Source organism: Drosophila yakuba, chromosome 2L, assembly GCF_016746365.2.
Source record: "Drosophila yakuba strain Tai18E2 chromosome 2L, Prin_Dyak_Tai18E2_2.1, whole genome shotgun sequence".
NCBI classification, from domain to species: domain Eukaryota; kingdom Metazoa; phylum Arthropoda; class Insecta; order Diptera; family Drosophilidae; genus Drosophila; species Drosophila yakuba.
In genome coordinates, this window is record NC_052527.2 from 15,384,410 (window position 1) to 15,409,430 (window position 25,021).

Genomic DNA, 25,021 nt, shown 5'->3' on the forward strand with positions numbered 1-25,021 from the left:
AGAAAATATGGCTTCCAATTCTTGCGGCAACATGAACTTTGTTAATCCACTTAACAATCAGCAAGTTGGACTCAAAGATAACAAATTATATATTGTCAACTCGGCCGAGTACCTTGGATACTTAATGAGTCTGCAGATAGCTCTTAATAACCAACAGCATCAGCAACAACAAATCATATCTGCCACACAGCCGCCACCACTGGCAGCCACAAACAATAACAGTACGAACACTGCCACTCAGCCGCCGCCATTGGCAGCTACGAACAATACCAATTTGAACACTGCCAACAATTCGACTGCCAGCAACAGTAACAACCATAATGCCTCGAATAATCTAAGCACTATCAACAACACTGCCATACAGCCTCAGCGAGCGATTGTGAAGCCGCCATTGCACAGTTCTACGCAACCGCCGCCACTTGTGACGATTTCCTCCATGCCCGCGTGCTCTCCGGCTGCCGTATCTTCGCCAGCGGCCAAACGATCACTGCCCGCCGCCAAGCCTTACCAGAAGCGGCTGACCGCAAAGGGCAGAGTGGGGACGGCGCCGATAATCGCAACGCCTACCACGCCGCCTCCTCTGGTGCCCACGTCTGCTACCAAGGAGCTGGGGCAGCTTCGCAAGAGTACGGGAACCACTGGAGTCCCCACAAGCACAAGCACACCCACACCAACACCACCGCTAGTAAGCATCGCACCCTCGAAGCTGACTCCAACACTGAGCGTTTCGAAGCAAGGACCTACAATGAAGCTAGCCAACAGTGCTCCCGATCTCTTTGACCTGGTTAAGAACTCCAAGCTGGTGGCCAAGGTTTCGCAACCGTTGACGCCGCTTCCGTTCAGTTCACCCAGCAGCAGTAGCAACGGAAGTCACGGTATGCGATCTTCGCCGGCCCTCTCCACGTCAAACTCCTGCACCCTGTCTGCATTCAGCAAGATCAAGGTGGAGACAACGGAGCCTGCTTCCCAGACTAGCTCCATGACTTCTTCCTCAATACCTACAATATCACCCAAGCCACAGAGCTTCGCCGGGCAGCTGCCCAAGAGGGAACCGGAATCGGAGGTCGACACGCTGAAGCACGACATATTGCCAGACTGCACCAATAGCAACTCAAACTCAAATTCCTGTAGCAGCAGCTCTTACTCGCACTCGGTTAGTTCGGCAGCTGATCTCTCACTAGAAGCCTCTACGCCCGCCCCTTCACCCTCACCTTCAGCATCGCCTTCCGGCTTGGGGTCACCCTCGCCGGCGGCCAGCAACTTGAGTGGCAGCAGCCGGCGGGCTGCTAGCCAAACTGATATGCTAAGTGAATTGGTTACTTCGTCATGCATATCCAGCGGTGGCGACGACTGCTCTCAAGCCACAGACTCGCCTCCACTCCCGACACTTCCTCTGACCAAGAGTGAAGATACTACCACTCCCATTTCCACGGTCAGCGGGGGAAGCAGCAGTGGGAGTAGCAATTACGATGAAGAGGACGACAAGTCGGTGGCCTCTCTGGAAACTCATCAGACGCACAAGCGGCTAAGGGACCTGCCCACGCCCGAGTCAGGAATCGGCGGGAGTCTGAGTAACAGCGAGAGCAGCAATTCAATTGCGGATGCCATGTTAGTACAATCAATAATTATTATATTAAGAAATGTTGGTTAATCTGAAAATATTTTCGTAGTTCCTCCAAATCTGCCTCTGTGAGACCACCCACTACTGCAGCGAGCAGCTCTTCATCCGCCGCTTCCGACAGCAACTCACTGGCCAGCAATGCACCATCCCCATCGTCTCCGGACGATTGTTCTGCCGCTCCTTCGCCCGCCTGTTCTGCATCCACTGCCGGGTCTATTCCGCCCAGTACTGTGGTGGACATTGCGATGGTGGAAGCCACCAGCAAAAGTCTGCCAAAGAGCGCTATATCTCCAATCCTCTCTCAGCCAAAGACCATACGCTTTCCGGCTGGTGCAGGAACTGGCGGCAAAGGCGCAAAGCGGCATGACGGCGTCTGCTACTGGGACAAGTGTAACAAAAAGCATGAGAGCAACTCCAAGCTGCTAGACCACATGCAGACGCACCACGTCAATACACAAACAGGTCCCTTCGCCTGTCTCTGGGTGGGCTGCAAAGTGTATAACAAGGAGTCATGCTCTCGTCGCTGGCTGGAACGTCACGTGCTCTCCCATGGTGGCTCTAAACAATTCAAGTGCATCGTGGAGGGCTGCGGCCTACGGTTCGGCTCACAAGTAGGTACAAATCCAATACGTTGTGTACACGTCTATAATCCGGTTATTTATCTTTTTCTTTTAGTTGGCGTTGCAAAAGCATGTTAACAATCATTTTAATGCCACTGACAATGCAAGGGAAAGCACAAGCAAGCGCACCTCTGATCCGCCAGTACCCAAACAACTCCGTAAAAATGGCAAGAAGCTCCGATATCGCCGTCAGCCGTTCTCAGGTGAAAAAACATTAGAAACATAATTCAATAAAATATTTATTAAATGCTATAAAGAGCAGACCAAAGATCCAACTTGAAAGATGTACACATAATATAACATAACTTAAAAGCTTGTAACGCAGTAAAACCCAAAAAAATCACATATCTATATTTTTTATTTGCAATCACTAAGTCAATATAGCCAGCAGTTTCTACTAAACTAAATAGTGTAGTATTAATAATATCGTATTCTAGGTGATTCAATGTAACATTTTTGTATAAAGATGTTTGTTTAGATTTAAGCCAAGCAATTGAAACTTACGAAACAATATGAGATTTATCAATATCTAATATAACATTTCAACTTACAGCTCGCATGTTTGACTTCTTCGACACGGGCATAATGGAGGGGCTACAGCACCGCCTGCGCCAGATTAGTACACTCACCAACGGTGCCCAGGCCATCGAGTTCCAGGGGCAGTGCATGATGCGACGCCGTAATAGCCAAGGCGGCTACGAGTGCTTCGTCCGATGGTCACCGCGCGAGATGTAAGTTAACCCTAAGCATTCAAAATTTCTCAGATGCTTATTCCTTATTTCACCAAACAGCATTTCCGACGAGTGGCTGCCGGATTGTCTAAACCGAACGATTCAGCACACTAAGGTACTGCACATCAAGCAAATGCGGCCAGCCGAAAAAACTCGCGTGGACAGCCTGCTCAGCACGGCTTTCCGTTTACGCTACGACTCTCACTTATTTGCCGACGATTATAATGTGAATGAGCAGCAGATCGGCGAGGCGAGCGGCAGCGACTGCGACGACGATGGGGATCAAGGCGAGGAATTAGAGGATGACGATGAAGAGGAAGATGGTAGCAGTAGTTCGCGAAGTGCAAGTTGTGAGACGGTGTCCAGCTATCAGCAGGTACTTAGCATTGCCAAGCTGCAGATGCAACAGCGGCGTAAGCATCCGCGAAAACCACCCAAAATGACACCGCCCGCGAGGGAAAAGCTGGTTCCAACGGACGCACTAGTGCCCATTTAGGGTCATAGCAGTTTTATAGTATTTTCTAAGTTATTAAACCGAAAAACAAACGACAAACGAGTAAACAGTGACAAGTAGACTAGTTAGTATAAGACTCAAGTAAATTACTACTACATGCATCCATTAATGTATAGAAATTATAAGTACTCCCGCTTTGTTTGTTTTTGTTTTCTTTGGTGCGCGTAACCAGCCGTTTAGTTTTTAATTCCATCCACGTTTCGTTTATCGACCGTTGTACATATATTCGGATGGAATTAAGAGTAAAAGTCAGAATCATTTAGTGGCCACCTAATCGCAACCCACCCACGCGTTCTAGCAAGTGCTGTTATGAACAAATGTCCTCGTTTCTAGTTCTAATTTAGTTTCTAGTTAAGATTCACGTGGGATTGGCCGACTGCACAACAGTTGTTTGTAAGCCAAGTTTATGTTAATTAATTAACAAAATTAAAGTTACATTTTGTGTTCTTTTTGTTGCCCCTGTAGTATTTTATTGTACTCTTAGAAACTGGCCAAACTTACACTGAAAGCGGAAAATCTACGCGCACAACTGATCAGTTAATGTTTAAGAATAGTAAAGTGACGTGGAAGAACAGAAGACTTGAAGCATTTACCGCTAAAAATACGAGAAATATTTGTATAACGTTTTGTACTCAACTCGAACAGCAATGCAACAGATTTAGCTTAAGTTAGACCCAAGCCCAAGACGATTATCCATTAATTTAGTGCAAATCATATGCATCTTTCGCCAACTCATCAGCGTCTCTCAATCGATTTGTTACGGTTTGAAGAGACGGTAAAGCATCATGCATACTGTAAATAAAATAGCATTTACTAGTTTCGCGTTTAAACATACATTAAAACTATTCATTTAGAAATTAGCCAAGGCAAAAACCCCTTGAAATATGCAAAATAAAGTTTTCGAAAGATCGATCAACAATCTACAAGCGAAGTATAACATAAAATCCCATGTTTTTATTTTTTATGATTTTACGGACAAACCAAAAACCATGTCATTTTCATCTTTTTAAACGTTTCCGACTCTCAAATTCAACTTTTAAAGCATATGAGCTAAACGATAAACGTTTCTTATAAATTTCTTTGCGAATGAATTTGCACGTTCTTAAAGTAAGTAAATACAAATGAAAACGAAAATCACAAACATGACTAAAAGAGTACTCACCACTGCCAAATATGTAATTTAACAACAAGAACCCAGTTGTTAGGAACGACTGATTAATTTAGTGTGCGGCATCGGCGGAGCCAGCAATGATTATAACTGCTAATACCCTAATTCCTGATCCAGCACTTGCCCTATGTTGCACAATAAAAACTCGCTTCGAATCGAGCATATTAAATATATCTGAGTGTTGTCCTACGTAGATGTAGATGCGTATCTGTGCCCCTCAAGTAATTTAAGCTTACCAGGAAGAATGAAAAAATATATATAATTGTCCCGTGTATCTGGAGAAGAGTCAGAGGAGTCGTGAGGACTTCGTGTCTGTTTATCACAGCCTACAAACATGATTTGAAGCAATAATCTATAATATTAGCCGATCAAGCTTAATTGACTCTTCCATTCGGTTAGACTTTCAATGCCTTTCGCCCTAGTTGTTCAACGCTTTGCACTGCAAGAATGAAGAAGTATATAATGGAAACTAATGGAAATAAGTATCAAACAAGTCCGAGAGAAGAAAAAAGGAAAAAATTCAAATAAAATAAAACTACCTCAAATTTTGCAAGCATAAAATACACAAAAGAATTTTTCGAGACAAGTTTTCTAAAGCAAAGAAAGAGTATATAGGGGCAGCGTTATACGGCTGACAACCGAAGGATTCGAACAGGGCGGAGCCGAAAAACAAGGGAGTAGTACACACTACACATGAGTACACACAAAGACCGTAAACAAGGCGAGACCGTAGGCTATTTCATATTTTGCTAGTATTATGAACGGTCTGTAGGATAAGCAATGATCCAGATGAAGTAAATTTACCTCGGCCTTTTCTTTCCAATCCCTTTGGAGGACCTTTTCGGGCTGAAACACCCAGTTATGCATTTGCCTTTAGCCGTGAGCTGAGTTTACGTTTGTACATAGATTAGTTAACCTAGTACGAGACACATACTTATTATCATAACCATATTTTAAATATTAAAACCGCTTTAATAAATTGCAGGCAGAAATGAATTAAGCATACATAATTATGGTAATTAGCAGGCGTACACATACACATACAAACGTATACAGGAGAAGTACATATTTATATATCGTGGTTTAATTTTGGATTTAGTTCTGGCCAAATCTAAGGGGCTACACAGCCACAACAGCAAAGATCTTGCGTCGATTGTAACTAATGTAATCAAAAGAATTATATACATATATATTATAGAACTCTATATACACAACATAGTATGTATGTACAAGTGGACTCAAACCGATTCTGAAAACCAAGATCATGTAATGCGCTGAGAAATGAAAAAATATAAAATATAAAAAAAATTAAGTATTATGCTATATTCGTAGTTTTATTTCGTTTGTTTTCGGGGAAGATTCGATGACTACTTTATCATGGAGAGTAGCAATCTCTAAAGTGAACTTCCGATAATACGTTGAAAGGTGGTTTCAAAATTAATAGTGTGTCTTTTCGCATCTCTTGTCGTTAATTTATGATTAAAATGTACGTTGGACATGTTTAAAATCGCTAGTTTAGCGAAAAAATGTCGAAGACCAAATAATGTTTATTGCTAAAAAGATTTCGGCTGCATTTATTTATCCCCCTTTTTTCTCAGAAACAACAAATACAGTAATTTGTAAACCTAAAACTTCAAATTCCTATACCGCTTTAAATTTTTCTTGGTATTTCTCTGGCAACAGAAATGAAATGTCCTTTAGAATAAACAAACGTTACATAACATTCATGTATTAAGTTAATATGGTTCCTAACGATTTTAAAGTACGATAAAAGATATTCCCTTTAGCAGTGAAATTCTAATTATTTTAAAATATCTATAGAAAACCGAAACTTATATACCCTTGCAGTAGTTACATGTTTAAAAAAATCTGGTGTATAGCGAATGTTTATAATTAAAATTAACAAAACTTTGATTTCTTTCTAATATTTTGAATTAATTTTCCGGCCTTTGGATCAGTTGCAAACCATTATATATCGTCCACAAACTGGGGTATTTGGACTTATAACCTTTTATGATCGAAAACGTCGAGGCTAGGATTTATTTTCCATTGATTAGCTTAGGGTCACAAACTTCTGAACGAAAATAACATGCTCCTTACTAAAGGTAAATGCAATAACAGTTTTGAGGGACTATATATCAGGTAAAAAACTTTGAACTGGTATGCTCATTGTTTCCTTGTCTATATTAGCAAGTTTTGGTTTAATATATGATTACAAGTTTTTCCTGAAAAAGCCGGAGGCATTATTATGCCTATTACACATATGTACATATGTAAAAAAAAGTAAATAAATCTCTTTTTGTGGCCCCAAGTTTGGATAACATTAGGCACTAGGAGGCTTCTTGGTTTTTATCTGTTCCATGGCTTGGATGAAGAACTTCATTGTGCCTACGTAATCATTAGTCGTCGAATTTGTGTCCGTAACTATCAAGCTGAATTGGTATAGTCCTTGAGGAAAAGGCGGCAGAAGACTAGTATCCAGAAAACCGTCACGAGCTATCAGCTTGCCCTGCAGTTATAAAATGGTTAAGGACAAACCGATGAAGATGACACACGTCAGCCATAATACCGAAAAAGGGCAAGAGTGGTTAACATTCGTGTAACGCTTAAATAACTTCCATATAATAACGCCATACGGTATGAAGTTCCTTCTCTCGATCACCTCGCATATTCTGATTTTAACGTCAACCAAGAATGGTTTGTACTGGTTGCTATAGTCTTTCGTAAAAACTTGAATTCGAATCTGGAAAACAACTAAATCAGATCTTGGGATGAATTTATGAGAATTCCTTACAATGGGGTTTAGCAAAGGCACAATCATAAAGCAATCCATATTCACCACTGCCAGATTCCAATTCACCGGCTTCACATGGCAAGACACGTTGCTCACTCGCGTCCGATTAACCAGACACTCGATTTTCTTAAGCTTGTAAACCAACTGGGTCTTCGTCTTGCGAAAAAAGATGGTAATTAGTATTCTACAAACCTTTTCAAAACTTACCAATTTCCCAATAAAACCGCTGCACAACAAAACCAGTAACACGAGTTTCATTTTGATACTGACCACGATTGATGAACCTTCCTTTTAATACTTATTAAATCGATTTATAATATGTTTCTAATCAAAAACCATAAATCACTATCGGCACATGAAACAATTAGTTTACTACAACTTCATTTGTAATTAATACCCTTTACTCGTAGGCAAACATTACTCCACTCTACCAGCGATCGTAAAATAAAATAATAAATAAATAAAAAAAACACTAGAGGATCAGAAGCGTTTCCTTGGAACATTTTTAAAAGATTGCTTAAAAGGCTATATTATTGTTAACATGGCCTTTAATAAACCCACCCATAAGAAATACACTTTGTTTGGAAATTAGAAATTACAATTTATTTCATACAATGTCTGTTGTTGATGGTTGTTTACTTGCTTTATAAGTTGTTTCGAATACACAGTTACAGTTTCTAAATCCTTACCGCTGGATACATGATAAGTAGGTCGATGTTGTTGGGTGCCTGCGACTTAAACAAATAACAATATGAATTCGTGACACAATTGTTCGAGGTACGCGTAACAATAATAAACGGAATTTTCAACACTTGCGCTGTGAGCTTCTTAAGCTAGCAATCGAGTTAATTAGTATCACCCACCACTTTCCTATGGGAACGTAACACTGACGCTGCAACATTCGGTGCTGGATGGGGGAATCTGTGATTAAACGGATTCGATTGCCAGGCAACGTCACATTCTTATATACAATTGTTGATTGTGAGCACAAGTGGTTTATTTGCTGGTGTATTTTGTGCATTTCTGTTGTGTTCGGGAGGTGTGTGCAAGCAGAGCGATTTAAGTCCCGGGAATTTAGCGCCTCCGCACAGGTTGAGCACCTCCGCATTCTCAGCATCACGAATGCATCGGCGTCCAACGGGCGGTGGAATGTGCATCCTTCTCGGGACTGGGTCGTTCAGCTTGCATGTCTCATCTACAAATTAATTGTTATTTGGCTAATGCCCCTATACATGTTGATCTGGTGTTGTTGGGTTGGGATCCGAAGTTGCTGCTTATAACTTCTAATTTGTTGGGTTTTACAATTTTTTTTGTTGGATTTTTGTGGTAGATTTCGTGTTGCTAATGCGGTTGTTGTTGGTATGAGTTTCATTTGCAACATTCGTCTACGGTTTTTGGGTTCTGCTTGCACGACTTTTGTTGTGGGTATTCTTGTTTGTTGGTTTATAATTTTGCTACTACAATTTCTTGTTAATATTTTATACATAATATATATTTATATATATAATTTTTTCTTTACTATACAATAACAGCGGAAAAATTGTGTGTTGTGGTTGTTGACTTGCAGTATTTTTTAGTTTGTCGCATTACATTCATTCACTTGATTTGTATTGTTTCGTACGTTTTATAACAACTTTTTCATGTTAATATGTATAATTGTTTATGATTTCTTGTTCTCGTTTATATATATATATATTCTGTATATATTATGTATATCAATACCGTAATTGTTTGTATTACCATCTTTTCTTATCACAAAAAATCATAATTATATATAATTTATTATTATTAATTTTTAATATATTATTCTTAGAATTGAACAATAATTAAAAATAAACATAGGACTTAGTTACATTTTGTATGTGTGTGTGTGTGTTGGTTTTGTGTGTGTGTGAATGATTGCATGTAGTTGGTTTTTGCAGTTGACGATAAAGTATTGCCAAGCGTCCGCTTGCCGTCCGACAACATCTCTAGAGGGACCACTGTTCTGAGCTTCCACCCCCCCTCCCACCGAAGTTGGGGGCGAGGCGCGCTCAAACAGCGACCATCGGACGAGAGCGTTACGTTGCCGCGCCGGATGGCATCGAGCGGAAGCATTGATGTTGTGGTTGCTGCTTGTTTGTTTGTTGTTGTTTTGGCCCTTTCGCTAAATTTGTTGATCTGAATTGGTTGCAGCCGCGTCAGGCTCAATGCAAATGTACAAAGTTTCTTCTGACAATTGTTGGTTGTTGATTTCTTTACAATTTTTTCTTTTTGTTTAACGAACTTTACATATACACTAAACATTATTTAATAATAATAATGGAAAAAACAAATAACAAAGAGCACACAAAATTGTGGAGCGCAAAATAATAAGTAAAAGAGAAGGATTTCTTGATATAGCAAAAATCATAATTAGTACAACTTTATGAACTTAACTGCAAATTGTTTTCCTCATGTTTAGGACTGATTTTGAACGGAAAATAACTAAGCTAAACCGCGCCAGCGAATCGAGGTAAACTGAGCAACAGGTGCAAATCGGCGGCCACCAATAGGCAGTGCATGGCGGAAATCCTGCAATCCGGCAGGACTGGTTTTGGTTGTTCTCCCTATGTACAAACTGTCCACGCCAGGGTTACCCCGCACACGCACTCTTCTGGGTTTTGCTTGTTGGAAGTTACATGTTGCTCGTTGGCTTGACACAATTTTACCTGCTCCTCTTGAAGCTGCTGCTGATGTTGTTGTGGCTGCTGTTGATTGCTGGGCGCCGTTTGTCTATCTGTTGTTGTGGGTTTGCATTGATTGATTTATTTCGTGTACAGGTAAATGGCGACAATCAAGCCGTAGAGACCCAACACTTCGGCGAAGATGAGAATCAGGATCATGCCCACGAACAGTCTAGGCTGCTGTGCTGTGCCACGGACACCGGCATCTCCCACGATGCCGATCGCAAAACCAGCTGCCAGGCCAGAGAAGCCCACCGCCAGACCGGCTCCCAAGTGAATGAAGCCCCTGGACATTGACACAGTTAGTAAGTTAAATCGAATGGGGTAGTCAGTCAATCGATAATTACCTGTATAGTGAGTACTTTGAGGGCTCTTCCAGGGCGCCGGCAATAAGCACAGCCACCACCAGACCGTAAATGGCAATGATACCCGCCATGACCACAGGAATGATGGATTTCATGATCAGTTCAGGCCGCATCACCGACATGGCAGCAATACCGGTACCAGACTTAGCAGTGCCATAAGCAGCGCCCAGGGCTGATCAAGAAATACAAAGAAATAAAATCCAAAAAATCAGTTTTGGGCGAACTTCTCGATCACGAAACATATTTTTGTGAAAAGTGGGGTCATTTACAGTGTTAAAATTTTATAGTACTTTGAACAGGATAAATCCCATAACTACAACTAAATACCATTCTAATAATATATAAAATACGAGCCATATCGGACCGCAAGCATGATTCTTTAAATATGCGGGAACATATAAAATTATGCAACCCTTTAATTTGTTAGCCATTTAAGCAGTGGCCAACCGAATAAGTTTGGATACCCTTACTCCAACTTTGGCCGCAGACGTAACAGTTTGTAGTCACATGATCGTTTTTAACTGACGTTGTTTCATGAAAAAGCCCCAAAGTCCCCACCCGCAAAAGTGCCCCTCATCGCCCAGAGCTTTTGCTGGAGAGCAATAAAACTGGCTCCGCTCACATTCCAAATCGCCTCTCCTCCCAAATCGGCGGGTTTTATTACTCGCTCTCTCGAAAAGTCAGGCAAATGTTGATAAGGCCGAGCTAAAGTACATACATATATACGACAGGTTTCAGAGGGGGGTCAGCTGAACTGAGCAGGAAGGAGGGCAGGGTAACCCAGTGGCGAGAGATTCAACTTATTTTGTGTATCGATGGGGCATTAATTGAAGTACAAAACCAGTTTCATATGACGGTCAACTTAACGTTCGTGTGCTCGTGAGAGACTGATAGATCGAATTAAGCCGCACGCACACCAAAAACATAGCTGAGTGTCAGATATATGAGTGTATTCAAAGTTGGCGGAGTGGGAGAGCAGATACCCACCCAGTCATGTGATTCGATGTTCATTACTTACTTTCCGGCACGAGCCGAAATATTGCTGGTATTCAATTGGGAACAATTCTGGAACACATAAAGTGCCCCGAATCTTCCACAAATCACCATGTTTAGTTCTGCAGTTCTGCTCCTGATCAATGTGGGCTATCTACGTCACTAAACCGGAAAATTATGGGAAATGCCCATGATAAAAACCAGAATGAACTTGAACAAGCAATTAGTTAGAACCACAAGAGATATCTACGCGCCTAGCACCAGCACACAGAAATCTATGAGGTCGAAGTGGTCGTCACAAAAGCACCAACACATCCTCACAAATGTGGATTCCTCTAAAACACACAATAACAGAAATATTCTGGTGCGCTGTGGCCCGCATTGCGCGAAATGACATTAACATTAGAAACATTCATTCAGCATTGAAGGACTGACTCAGGCTGTTGACCCAGTACTTTCTTCAAATGGTTACACCACGTGGTACTCCTCGACTACATGCCCAAACAAAAACATACCTATAATCTTATATTCATATTCATGTAAGGTGGGTTTCTTCTAAACAATACAACTCATCATTTATTTGTTTATATCGTTGTATGTATGTATTTTCTACTGTGCAACAATATATACGTGCGTACACAGTGTCTCATTGATGCTTGTTCTGCAGTATTGGCGCCGCATTTAAATCACAAAAATTATCTAAAAGAGCCGAAATGGCATTGACTTGTTTCGCCTTTAAACTGCCTATAGTGCTGCTCTGCATTTAAAGTGAGCGCACACACCAGTACAAGGCATTTATCAAGAAACAGACGGCATCGCAGACGCTTCTGTGGGCGTTGAAATTTAAACAATATAAGGAATGATCGCGAGTAAGAGGAAGAGAATACGAGTCAGTCACAACAACAAGTGCTAGCACATCCGAAGATAATTATAAAACGGGGGAGATAGCAAGAGACTGGCAAAACACAGCACCAAAAAAAAAAACCCCAGCCAAACAAAAAGATATAGAAAACGTCACAGTTGAGTGAGCAGAAATCAAAGGGAACTGCGAGCAATGCAAATAAAGGAGAACTTTAGATGAGCCACGTTAATGTCAGTAACAAATGCACGTCGTACAAAATTTGTAGCGCTGCAGGTGTGTTTGTTTTTCTTATCTCTCTTGCGTACGAGAAGAATTTAAACGGGAAACGAAAAATAGGATAAGATAAGATAAGCGCCAACTATATTCCAGGCTGTACCATGGAGACAGGGTGCCCATTGTCGAGCTATGGCCGTTCATTGATTAAAATGCAGTACAAATGAAATACAGCATCCCCATTCCCGTGTCCATGTGTGCGTTCCGATATGGAAATTCATCACATGTGTCAGCAAATTGTGCGTTAGCATAACAGACTTTACATAATTTACTAGCCAACTACCATTCTATGTATATCTGCTACTATTCCCGCTACTGCGATTGCGCAGGCAAACTTGCGAGTGTGTGCGTGCTCGAGTGTGCTGAGCTGAATGTCATTGTGTGAAGGATTTTCGAGGCATTTGGCTATTTTTAGGCCAGCGCGAAGCGAGGATGTGGGCCAGCATTCCCAGTGGCGGCAAGTGCTGATAAGGCGCAGCTCAAAGCAACGCCCATTGTTCGCAGTGCAGTGACTCAGTCATCTGTCATCGAAAAAGCCAATTGCAGTTGAAAGAGAGTGAGAGCTGGAGAAAAAATGGAACTCTCATTCTTAGGCACTCATGTGATCGTCAAACGGCGTTGCCAGATCATCAGGCCAGTTACCGCTGATAAAAGGTGGAAATTGATTTATGCTGCTGTCTCTAATTGCATAAGCAGTCTTAAAGTCAGATAACTTTACTCGTTGGGGGATGATAATGGACCAGGTAAACACCACAGGAAACCTCATTTCTTACTATCAAATTAAAATGGCGGGTGTTGGGGGTTTAGCGCGAATCACAAGACGTTACAGGGTAACATGACATAAGAATTGCGTCACAAATTGATGGAAAGCGTTATAGGTGTAAAACAAACTTGGCTTTTATAAGCACCAAAGCGCTCGCTGCTCGCTGCTTTTTTTTCATATGTCTTAAGTTCGTCCTGCGACAATCGCTTGGAAACTTCCTATCTTATCACGGACAACTCAATTGGTAAATAAGCCAATTATCAGCGAGGTAACTGAGAATGAGTGGTCTTGATAAGCCACTGAAAAGATCGTCAGCTAACCATGTGATGTGGGCTAAAAAGTCGATTGATCATGCACCCAACGATTTCGGCATGTGATTACCGACGATCATTTACATTGGGTCATAAGTTGTGTGCTAATAGGGCTTGAAAAGAAAACGATATGTAACAAAAATATTTGTTGTCCTTTATATGAATTTCTTTCGACGATGAACAATAGACTTTCAATTACTGAGTCATAACTTGCTAGTTAATACGGTTTACAAAATCAAAAAGCCCGTAATTTATGTTCTTTTATAGGGTTTCTAGTCCATAGTTTGCCAATGCTTTAGCCAATAAGATGAAAAGAAAAAAACTTTAATATGGCAACACTTCCCCACGGTCTTGTGACTGTTGTGAGAAAAGGAAAGCGCGCTTTATAAACTTCACCAAAAACAGTAACTGTGCTCGCTCTCACACACACACTCGCTCAATGGCATAGAGTCGGAGAGACTGCGCAGCGCTCATGAGCGTGTATGAGTGATGCCGTTTTTAGCATGCTGAAAAGGCGAAATTTCTTTTTTCAACTTAGCCACTGCGAAATTAAAATTGCTAATTCTTCAAGTTGTAAGAAGGGGAAATACTATTCGTTTTAAAAGCGAGTTTTCCAATCCTGAGTTTTGGATTTTCTGCTGGTCACGCGCAGACACATGAGGAACTTGCTCCCTTTGTGTGAGTAAACCCGTACACTGTTTTCCTACACTTGCCGCTATTTCCCGTTACTACCACCAACAAGCCCGCACGCCCACACGCTTATCCCCGCATTTCCCTTTCTGCTACCTTTTACGCCACACAAAAGTTCGATTTTTCCCAGCATGGGCACGGCATCCTAATTCTAGTCAAATTTAAACTTACCCGAGAAGATGATGGCGGAGGCGGCTCCCATAACTCCGAAGAAGGGGCCATAGATGGGGTTGTCGCTGCTCACTTCAGAAGACATTTTGCTTTGTTTGTTGTGTGTTTTTTAGGCTACAAATGATCAGAAATCGAAATTTTAGTTCGTTTTGCTGCTGCTGGGATGGTTGCACTGTAGTTTTTCTTCGGCGTTTTGCACGGCTGAATCTGAATGTTATGCGCGCTCGTTATATGTATGCGTTGTTTCAAGTCGAAACAAAGTATTTTTATTATATGTACAATATATGTGCTATATACGTGGGGTTTTACGCTGCTCTGCGACCAATGCTGCTGCGACGACAAACGAATTGCGAGTGGCCGCTCACGAAATATTCTTAAATATACTTTTTAATCGCGAGTGGGCAAGTCGGAGCGAGTGGCCAACAACCAGAACTGGGAGAGAGCAGAAAGAGAGTGAGAGTGAGCGAGAAGCCACTCGTCGGATTATTGGATTGCGCTTGTGTGGTATGTGACCTGTGTGTATGTGCGTTGTGTCATGTGCTTGTGTGCGCGAGAGAGTGAGCGCATGACAGAACGGGCACACATCAACGGAAAGTTAGTCCAATTGGCAATGACAACGGTATGGAAAATTACACACGTACACACAATCACATGGTATTTTATAAAAACCTGGTTTTCCAGGACTTGAAAAATGAAATGGCCAATTTCCGCACGTTTTGAAGATTCTCTTGTCCATTGCCCATTGCTCAACGCGTAAAACGCACACTCACAAGCAATCTCATTGCCATTGGCTAATTGTGGCTAGCCTGTGTGTGTGTGTGTGCATGTCGTGGCAGAAAATATTGTACCATTTTTTTTTATAGTTAAACTCTGTTCAAATTAAAGTTGTCGCAGCAGCATGTTTTATCGCAGGCTCGAAACTTTTCAGCAGTGCTCGCCTCACATGACCGCCTATCTTTTGACTGCTTTTTCACTCACGTGATTAGAAATCTAATTAAAAGCAATTCGCTGCTCTGTGGCCTCTTCGGGTTACTGCTGGCTGCTGCTTAAAAGCGCGGATCGGATACTGAACACCAACGAGTTACTTTGCTTTGCTTTTATAAACTTTAGTCACGGGGGCGGATTTTTGCGATATTTTGAGCCAGCGTTGCCACATGGTGGAAGTCAGAATGCCCTAAGAATTTTCCCACTAGAGCCAATACAATTAAAACATTGCTTTCACACTGAATTTAAAAAAATACACGCACATCAACTAAATTGTATTTTATTTTATATTTCTTATAGCTTAGTAGATTTTCCTATGAACTTGTATAGAAAACAACCAGTTGTGCCGGAGAAAAAATACCTTTGGATACACTCGAACTAAATGGGACCGAAAAGCTTTCCTGTTTGAAAACCCTGATATAAAATTAATTTTTCTGAATACACTACACTAGGACAAAATGAAACCAGAAAGATGTATTCCTCGCGAATTTTATTATTTTAAAATGTCTAATTATACATATTTAAGACTATTTAATAAGCACGTTTCATAAAATTAATTATAGAAAATAATATTACATAGTCGGTAGATTTACACTGTTCATTCTACGGTGCACTCTAGTATTTCTCCAGCGCCCGCGAAAGCAGAGTGTTCATGTTGGTTAACAACATGCGGGGATCCTCAGCCAAACCGGCGCCCACCATGGCGTTTGCGAAGAGCTGCTTGGCGATAAGTTGGGCCAGATCCTTGTCGCTCTCACGCAGCTTGTTGAGCTTCTTAATAATGGGGTGCCTAAAGAAAGGAAACAATGCCACATAAAAAAGCAACGAAAGTAAGGTCACAAGCCGGACTCACTTTGGATTGATTTCCAGTTCTGGTTGAAGAAGGGCAAATCGATTCTGTTCTGGAACCTGGTGACTCTGGGTGCGAATAAAGTGGCGAGCGGCAGCCATTTCCTCTACAGTGATTACGCAGGGATGGGTGTCTAGACGAGTGGTGGCTTTTACTTTGACAACCTGGCCCTTCAGCTCCTCCTCCAGCCAAGGAATCAAACTGTCAAGTTCTGAGCGCAGCAGACTGCCCTCACCAAAGTCGGTGGTCGCTGTTGTCTCCTTGGATTCTTCACGCATCTCCTTCTCCACGGATACGAGTTTTTTGCTTTTAAACTTGCCTAGCTGCATGAGTACCAGCTCATCATAGGGTTCGTAGCAGAAGAGCACCAGCTCGTTGCGCTTCTTCAGACTTTCGTAGTAGGGCGACGACTCAGCCAGAACACGGTTGGGTGCTGCTAGGTAGTAAATATTCTGCTGTTCTTGGGGAACGGCGTTATAGTACTCCTCAAGCGACATGCGTCCACTGGCGTCCTCAGACTTTGAGGACTCAAATCGCAGAAGTTTAGCTATTTCCTCTTTCTCGTTGGGGTCGCTAGAGGTTACAATTCCCTCCTTTAGGAAGAGACCATAGTCGCGGTAGAAGGCCTCGTACTCCTCTGGCTGCTTCTTGGAGCGCTCTTGCAGAAAACGGATAACGCGGGAAGAAATCACACTGGACAGTTTGCGAATCAGGCTGCTGTTCTGCAGTAGCTCGCGACTCAGGTTAAGTGGAATGTCCTCAGAGTCGACAACACCCTTCACAAAGCGCAGCCACTTGGGCAGGAGGTGCTCCGTCTTGGACTGAATAAGCACTTTGCGGGTGTACAGAGCAACGCCGGTGTTTCCATCCCGAGACATCTCGAATAAACCAGGCTTTCCCTCGGGGAAATAGAGCAGCGCATGGATGCTCAGGGGAACGTCAGCATTGTAGTGCAGGGTGAAGCGTGGAACATCAAAGCTATTGCTGATGAACCGATAGAAGTCGTGGTGCTGCTCCTTGGTGATGCTCTGAGGCTCAAGAAGCCACAGCGGTTTTATCTCGTTGGCCTGCTTTCCGTTTAACAAAATGGGTGAGCCCACAAAGTTGCTGTATTTCTTGATCACCGCCTGGATCCTCTCCTCGTCCGCATATTCACGGCACTCGGTCTTTAAATGGAGCACGATCCGAGTTCCCAACTCAACGTCAGGCACCTCCTCGATCTCATAAGTTCCACTGCCATCAGTGGACCACCGGAGTCCTGCAGCATCAGCCGTGGCCGCCCTCGTGAACACCTCCACCTTGTTGGCCACAATGAAAGAAGAGTAAAAGCCCACGCCGAACTGACCAATAATGTTCGAGGATGCCTCTGAGCTGGCTGCCTGCTGGTTTCCCTTCATCTGCTCCAGGAACTTCTTCGAGCCGCTGCGTGCAATAGTGCCCAGGTTGCTGACCAGCTCCTCCTTGGTCATGCCGATGCCCGTGTCCTGGATGATTAGCTGCATCAGTGGCTTGTCGGTGGTGATACGAATCTCCAGAGGCCGGTCCTTTCCAGCCAAATTTTCGCCTCCAGCGCTCAACGAGGTGTACCGAAATTTCTCCAGTGCATCGCTGGCATTCGAAATTAGTTCGCGCACAAAGACCTCGTGGTCGGAGTATAAGGATCGCGCCACAATGTCCAGTAGTTGCCGGGTCTCTGCCTGGAATTCATGCTTGTCCACCACCGGCCCTGATGCCTGCTTGACCTCCGTGGCGAAGCGACGGAGCGAGAGAGCTGCAGCTGTAGAAAGATGAGTATTATGTAAACAAGATTCTCTCCGAGGAGCCAGTTGCTCAAATTCCTGGGCTTACCAGCCGGCGAATGCTGCGTTCCAAGGGCGATATTAAGCGCTGCTGGGACGGATCGGTAACTCTGCCTCAACACTTGGCCAAGGCGGCCAGCCTGGCGCAGCACTCCCATCGCTCTCAGTGACATCTCGTTGTTTTATGTGTTTTTCCCAACTTAAATGTTACCCAACTACGAAGTTTGTTCCAGCGCACATGTGTGCACAGTGTCGCCAAACCAATCGATTGTAAATATTCGATATTAGTCAACGATTTTCTCGTTCAAATTTCTGATCTTAACTATGAACTTCTCATACATTTTCCGTTTAAAAAGAGTTCTTTGAGAACAACAAATACATTTTGCAAACTTAAAACTGACGAAAACGTTCAGCTTACTAGTTCTCTAAAGTTTTTAATTAGCATCAATTCTGTATCAATGCTTAAGCTTCATGCAACAATATTTTAGTTTGCCTTTATAGCTCAATTTAATATTGAAAAACATCGATATCTCATCATCTCATATCGATATACTACGTGTCCATTGTTGACTGCCCTATTCGTGAATGCAGCCCTGCTGTAGCGCGTTCGCGTCGCCTTGTAATTTTTGTTGAGTTTTTTAAATAATTTTAATTAGCATCTGCGTGTCTTATCATTAGAATATAATGTGTTAAGTGTTGTCCATCCACGCCACCACACAAAAGGATCCGAACATGAGCGCCACCACCATTGACAACGTACGGGTGCTGCTTCAGTCGCTGCCCGCTGCCCCCGCAAACAGCGGCACTCAGCCCGGCGATCTGCAGACGCCGGGCAAGATTGCGGTCTCAGCGACGCCGGTTCGGGCAAGGAATCCCGTCCAGATGCAGATCCTGCCGGAGAAGGTCGAGGAGATGCCAGCGTCACCACCGGAGGAATTCTGGAGGGACCTGCAACAGTTTCACGAACGACGCGGGTGAGTTGGCCAAGGCTCCCCTGTGTTATGAGATGCCCTGACCCACTTTCCCTCTTCCCAAGCAGCACTCCATTGACACAGCCCGCCAGGATCAGCGGCAAGCAGGTCGACCTGTACAAGCTCTACAACGAGGTCACCGAACGAGGCGGGTTTAATAAGGTAAACATGCGGGACGAGTGGGACGAGGTGTACAGCGCCATGGAGACACTGCGGGAGCGCTGCGTCAACGGAACGGCTGGTATAAAGCACATCTACAGACGCTACCTGGACAAGTACGAACGACTAAACTTCTTTGGTGAGGATCCGGACAAGATGGAGGCTCTGGAGGCGGCTATTGAGAACGCGGAAATGGGCGGTGGGCGCTCGCGATCTCGTTTTTTGGCTGGTGCCGGTGGTGGCCTAGGCAGCATCTTTGGTTCAGCGCACTCTACGTTGCCGGCGGTGCCAATGGCCTACAACCAGCGCCAGCACTCTGTCAATGTGGAGCGACGCCGACAGTACAAGATGTCTACGCAGCTGCACCGACACAGCACCTACGAGAAGCTGCTGCTGTCTCTGCTTTCGCCGCTGCCCAATGAGCAGGACTTCGCTATTAACGTGTGCACACTAATGGCCAACGAGGCGCGCCACACCTTGCAGCTGTCCGATTGTCCCAAACTGCTTGATGTGCTGCTTGCTCACTTAGGCGTTTACGCCGACTACACCATACGCCAGCTGTTCCAGCACAGTTACACCGAGGTTCGACACCATTCGCAGCTCAGTTTCTGGCGCGACCTCTTGCACGACAAGCCACAAGTCCTAGAGCTCTACACGGATGAACAGGCATGGTTGGACAACGGTCTCATAAGCAAGGAGGATGGTGAGAACACTGCCGCTCGAAGTGAACTGCGGGCGTCTTGGGACGAGTTGGACTTCCTTAATCTGGGCCGCAGCAACGGAACAGATGAGCGCATGGGACAGCGAGTACTTCAGATTGTCCAGCTAGTCCGTACACTCAGCTTTCACCAGGAGAACCACGCAGTCCTGGCCTCAAACCGGACTTTGTGGCGATATTTGGTCATGGGAGCAAACGTACGATGGAGTAAGTAGAGCTTATCTACTTAGAAATTAATAATATATTTAATATAGCGGTTTTGTTTTCAAAAAGTCCTTTTAGACTTTCATGTAAAGATATATTAAAATTCAAAGAACTGCACATAAAGATAATTAGATTGCAATTTAAAGAACTGATTCCTAACAACGTTAAAATGTGTGCGATTCAACTAATTGTTCTCACAGTCCTTGTTTCAAAACGTTATGAAGTTTTGGTAAAATTGTAAACGTTTGAATAAGTTACCCTACACTATAAGAGTGTTTTTTCATGATTTTCTTCATTATTATCAGCAGTCTCGAAATATATAAATTTAAAATAAAATAACTAAAATAATTTTCTCTCCTTTTAGGCAACATCCACATCCAGGCCCTCGAGACCGCCGGTAACTTGGCTCAGCAATTCGAACTGCTAGATCCCAGCACTGACGAGCTGTCACGGAATCTATTGGCTACCCTCTGTGAGGGTATCGACTCAAACGACCGAGCAGTGATCATTAGCTGCCTGGAGATACTTTACAAGTTGTGCGGCCGAGAGGGCAATTCGCAGCACATCAATCGTTGCCTTGGCCTGGATTTTTACCAGCGAGCCATGTTGCTCCTCTCGCTCACCGACGTCATGATGATTATCTTTACCCTGGAGGCGGTTTACGCACTTAGTGCTCTTGGCGCTCGACCATGTTCAATGCTGATGCAAGTACGTGGCCTAATAGACCAGCTGGTGGCCCTTATTACGGTGGAGGCTCAGTCATATGGCGCAGACGGTTGCATACTGATGCGGGTGGTAGAGGTTTTACCGGGCAACATGGCTGCCTCGCTGGCTCAGAACATGCCCGCCATCCATGCTCCCGCGGTGCCCTCTTCCCTGACTACACTTCCCACATCACTGCAAGTTGCTGTTAAAACGCCAGCAGTTTTGCCCACGCCTTCGCCGGCCCAGACTCAAGTGCTTTTGCCACACGGAGAGCAACAGCCACTGGTTACTTCCCTTCCCGGTCTGCCAATGCCCAGTCTGCCACAGGTTCATCTGCCTGTACCCAGTCTGCCGCAAGTACAATTGCCGCCAATCGCTGCCACCGTGACCCTTCCCAGTCTGCCCTCCGCCTCTCAAAGTTTTACACACGAGGACGAACAGTACGCACTGGCTTGGCTGGGAGCCACGTACGAACGGGCCGGACACGGCAACGATCTACGCGTGGAGCAAGCGGAACTATACAGAATATATTTATCGCATTGCCAGAAGGCGGGTAAGCTTTCAGTGGTGAATCACATGCAGTTTCCTCGTCTCGTGCGGCTTATATTTAACCAATCGGTGGGACCGGTAATTGTACGACACCTGGACGGAACCGAGCTGCCTGGGACGTACTACGTTGGCATTCGGATGCGAGTTCAGTCGCTGGCCATACAACAAAGAGCCACCCCCAGCATTGTTCCTGTTAAAAAGGATACTCCCATATTGCCCAAGCCAGCATCGAGTGATCCTGTTCAATCGGAAGCGACGACTGAGGAAATCGTTTCTTCTGCAGTCACGCCACCCCCAAGCTCCTCGCTCATCAAAAGCTTGTTGGCCAACAAAGTAACCGAACGCCAACAAAAACAGAAGGCACAAGCTCAGCCACCGCAGCCGCCAGCGCTGGTGGCTACCACGGCGTCGGGCACAAATGCTACCCAGCCTATCAAAGTAACCTCAACAGCTATAAGCGCCTTCGTGAACAACCCGCTGATGCAGCACACACCCGTGAAGGTGGGTCAGACTACCATTAAGCCGTTGCACCCTCAACTGGCTATCGAAAAGAAGGCAATCACTGACTCGGCCCCGCCACCTCTCGCCCCATTGAGTGGCGCAAACGTGTTGACAAAAGACGGCAGCGGGCGCACTCTCATCATTGCTTCGGCAGCTGCCAAACGAAAATTAACTATTGACGAGGAGCAGAACAAGCGTCTGGCCTTGGATGCCGCTGCCAACAGTTCCAGCAGTCAATCTTCTGGCGGCAAAGACGAAACGCAGGTGACTCCCTCGAAAAATGCGGCCAATCTCTATGCAGATCTGGCGGCATCCATTTTGGAGGATGAGGATATGGATGACGTTCCACCGCTGGCCAAACCAAGTCAGGAACAAAGCCAACAGCAATCACAACAGTCACAGCAGATCCAACTCATTCCTGCTAAAGTTCAACCGGCCCAACGTCAGCTTGTTTTTCCCGGTAGCAATGTGGTTTCTCCAGCACCACATTCCCAACTGAAACTGGCCACCACGGCCACCATAAAGACGGATCAGGGTCTGCAAACTGTGCCGGTGATCTTGCAGCCCAAGACTGCCATGGATTCCACGCCAGCTCCACAGACGCAGTATGTTCTGGCTACAAACCAGCAAGGCCAGACGTATATTGTGGCCCAACAAACCCAGCCGACTATTCCAACATCCACACAGTCGGCACCACCAACTCTGCTGGTGACGCAAACACCGCAACAACAAACGAAGACCATAATCATCCTGCAGCAGCCAGGAGGAGTCTCCGCTGCGAATGTTGCTGGCACTCAGAAAATGATAATGACAACGGCGCAGGGCCAGCAGGTCCTGGTTACCACCACCACAGCTCCGCAACTGGCGCAACCGCGTACTTCTAACCCCCAGCAGCAAATCTTTATCGCGCCCCAGCGGCCAGTTCCGGCGTTGGGTGCTGGACAAATGTCACCATCACTGCTGTCGCAGCTAAACCAGATCCCGGCTACTATTAAGCTCCACCAACCCCAGCCGCAGCTCGTTTCGCCACAATTGGCACCCCAGCAGCGATTAGTTGCCACCAAACCGGGCGCTTCATTGCCCATTCCCCAGCTCCAGCAGCATCAGTCTATTATCCAGCAACACATAATCTCCGGCCCCTCTACTCCGACTTCCACAGTTGGCGGTACGGTTGGAGGTGACAAGAGGCAGGTAATTCTCGGCGGAATGAAGGAGACCACTCTCATTACCCAAACACCGACCACAGCGGCTCCCCTGCAGCAAAGCCAGCTTAACTCGCAGACGATCATCACTCAGACGCCCACCAACGCGGCTATCGTTGGAGGCGTGGTTCTACAGCAGCAACCGCACGTACGATCTGTGTTGGACCAGCAGCAGCAGCAGCAGCATCATCCATCCATCATCCAACAGAAGATAACCATGCCGGCAGTAAGTTGGGGACTCTAGTTGCGTATTCTATATTATACCTGTATTCGTAGAGTAAAAGGGTTAGAGTAAAGGGTATATAAAAGTATAAAGGTTTCCAATCATATTTATTATGTATTTTGATCAGGATTAATAACCGAGTCGATCTGGTCATGCCCGTCTGTCCGTCCGTATGAACGTTGCGATTAGACATGCAGATTTCAGCAATTTAGACATAACCTACTTACATAACATAAAATACGCCCACATTTAAAAATTTGGTACGTTTATTTTCATTTTATCATTATCACTAACTATCTTAAAAAGGATTGAAGGCCTTAGAAGCCATTCTCTATTATCTGATTTATGTATTAAAACAAATATTTTAATACCTCATTTTAGATTGCTGAAGCGACCATACCGAAAATAGCACCAGTTTCAGCTCCAGGAACTCCACCGACCAATGCGCTCCTTGCAAAAAGACCGGTGCCACCGCAGTCTGCTCAAGTGTCTAGCTCGAAGTCACCTGCCACCCAATCTGTGGTGGTAACGGCGTCAGGAACTAGTGATTCCACTGATGGCGGAAAAACGGTTGTCTCAGCAAGCGGCGATGCAAAGCCAGCAGAACCAGAGGTAGTAGCACAGACGACGGCCGCACAAGCTGTTGTTACCACCGGTCCTAGCAGTAGTTCTTTGGTTGTCAGTCAGAGCGTTTACGCTGCTCCTGGTCCGAGTGCCAACCCCACGCCATCTGCCATGCCGGTGGACGCAAACTGGTTGTACATTTGCGACTGGCGGAACTGTCCGCGCAAGAAGTTCAAGTCTCTTAATGAGCTAAAGTACCACGTGTGCAATGTCCACTGTCCGGATCACCTTGATTCTGATGCCGACATTTATTGTCAGTGGGGCAGTGGACCCACTTTCTGCGACAACAGAGCGCGCAAACGATACTCACTAATGACGCATCTGATTGACCGGCACCTGACAACGGAGAACCTGCGCGCCAGCGTGCAACGTCGCTTGGCAACCGGCATTCACAATGTGGCGCCCACCCAGCATCCCGTTACCATAGTGCGCAACGAGGGGCATGCCCAACGATTGGCGGGAAGCGCTGCTGGTTCATCGTCGGGTCCTGCTTCAGCGGTTCCAGTTGTGGGCAGCGCCGCAATGCAAGCTATGAACCGACACACGACAGATTACGCGAACGCTAAGGAGCTGATGGACGAGAATGAGGGTCCAGTAACCAAGAGCATCCGACTGACGGCGGCTCTCATTATACGCAACCTGGTCACCTACTCGTCTACGGCCAAGCGCAGTCTGAAACGCTATGAGCCGCACCTGGCCAATGTGGCCTTAAGCAATGTGGAGGCTAGCGGAGTGCTCTCCCACATCATGTACGAATTGAGCCAATAGCCGATATAGCTCCCTATCAATATAATTACCTACCTTAATTGTAATAACGACACTAAAAAATGTGAAAACGTAACCAAACCTTGTTTGTCTAAATGATTAGTTATATGTACTTTTATCTTCAAACCACCTAACACCAAAATATGGGAGATTCGGGAGTAAGGGTTTGCTTCGTGAACGATCCTT

At 44.7% G+C, this 25,021-nt stretch overlaps 5 protein-coding genes across 10 annotated transcripts in view; 2 read left to right on the forward strand and 3 right to left on the reverse strand.

Annotated features, from left to right (window-relative positions):
• The window catches only part of LOC6528288 (zinc finger protein jing), a 108,986-nt gene extending 104,556 nt beyond the window's left edge, over nucleotides 1-4,430 (forward strand). For all 4 annotated transcript variants that reach the window (XM_015198416.3, XM_015198417.3, XM_039370982.2 and 1 more), the window contains exons 3-7: nucleotides 3-1,608; nucleotides 1,671-2,232; nucleotides 2,297-2,444; nucleotides 2,795-2,972; nucleotides 3,033-4,430. In XM_015198416.3, the coding sequence (XP_015053902.1) occupies nucleotides 3-1,608; nucleotides 1,671-2,232; nucleotides 2,297-2,444; nucleotides 2,795-2,972; nucleotides 3,033-3,468 (2,930 nt within the window). In that variant the 3' untranslated portion in view covers nucleotides 3,469-4,430. The remainder of the gene's footprint in view (nucleotides 1-2; nucleotides 1,609-1,670; nucleotides 2,233-2,296; nucleotides 2,445-2,794; nucleotides 2,973-3,032) is intronic.
• A 982-nt stretch (nucleotides 4,431-5,412) lies between these two features.
• On the reverse strand, nucleotides 5,413-8,647 carry LOC6528289. Its single transcript, XM_039370984.2, has 2 exons — nucleotides 7,449-8,647; nucleotides 5,413-7,397 (listed from the first exon to the last, which is right to left on the reverse strand). Exons 1-2 carry the CDS (start codon nucleotides 7,704-7,706, stop codon nucleotides 7,170-7,172), a joined length of 486 nt encoding a protein of 161 aa, XP_039226918.1. The 5' UTR covers nucleotides 7,707-8,647; the 3' UTR covers nucleotides 5,413-7,169.
• Nucleotides 8,648-8,882: 235 nt separating this feature from the next.
• On the reverse strand, nucleotides 8,883-15,709 carry LOC6528290 (V-type proton ATPase 16 kDa proteolipid subunit). 3 transcript variants are annotated; one of them, XM_015198952.3, is made up of 4 exons: nucleotides 15,560-15,709; nucleotides 14,582-14,695; nucleotides 10,501-10,690; nucleotides 8,883-10,439 (listed from the first exon to the last, which is right to left on the reverse strand). In XM_015198952.3, exons 2-4 carry the CDS (start codon nucleotides 14,664-14,666, stop codon nucleotides 10,235-10,237), a joined length of 480 nt encoding a protein of 159 aa, XP_015054438.1. In that variant the 5' UTR covers nucleotides 14,667-14,695; nucleotides 15,560-15,709; the 3' UTR covers nucleotides 8,883-10,234. The 3 variants fall into 3 exon arrangements, with proteins under 3 accessions (XP_015054438.1, XP_015054437.1, XP_002089343.1); XM_015198951.3 differs by lacking the exon at nucleotides 15,560-15,709 and adding an exon at nucleotides 14,879-14,897; XM_002089307.4 differs by lacking the exon at nucleotides 15,560-15,709 and having other exon boundaries at nucleotides 14,582-14,827.
• Nucleotides 15,710-16,040: 331 nt separating this feature from the next.
• Nucleotides 16,041-18,467, reverse strand: LOC6528291 (heat shock protein 75 kDa, mitochondrial). The gene is made up of 3 exons (XM_002089308.4): nucleotides 18,264-18,467; nucleotides 16,419-18,192; nucleotides 16,041-16,355 (listed from the first exon to the last, which is right to left on the reverse strand). The coding sequence occupies exons 1-3, from the start codon at nucleotides 18,385-18,387 to the stop codon at nucleotides 16,181-16,183; spliced, it is 2,073 nt and encodes a 690-aa protein (XP_002089344.1). The 5' UTR covers nucleotides 18,388-18,467; the 3' UTR covers nucleotides 16,041-16,180.
• Nucleotides 18,468-18,790: 323 nt separating this feature from the next.
• On the forward strand, nucleotides 18,791-24,911 carry LOC6528292 (AT-rich interactive domain-containing protein 2). The gene is made up of 4 exons (XM_002089309.3): nucleotides 18,791-19,188; nucleotides 19,254-20,269; nucleotides 20,631-23,449; nucleotides 23,828-24,911. The coding sequence occupies exons 1-4, from the start codon at nucleotides 18,947-18,949 to the stop codon at nucleotides 24,836-24,838; spliced, it is 5,088 nt and encodes a 1,695-aa protein (XP_002089345.1). The 5' UTR covers nucleotides 18,791-18,946; the 3' UTR covers nucleotides 24,839-24,911.
• Nucleotides 24,912-25,021: the final 110 nt, after the last annotated feature.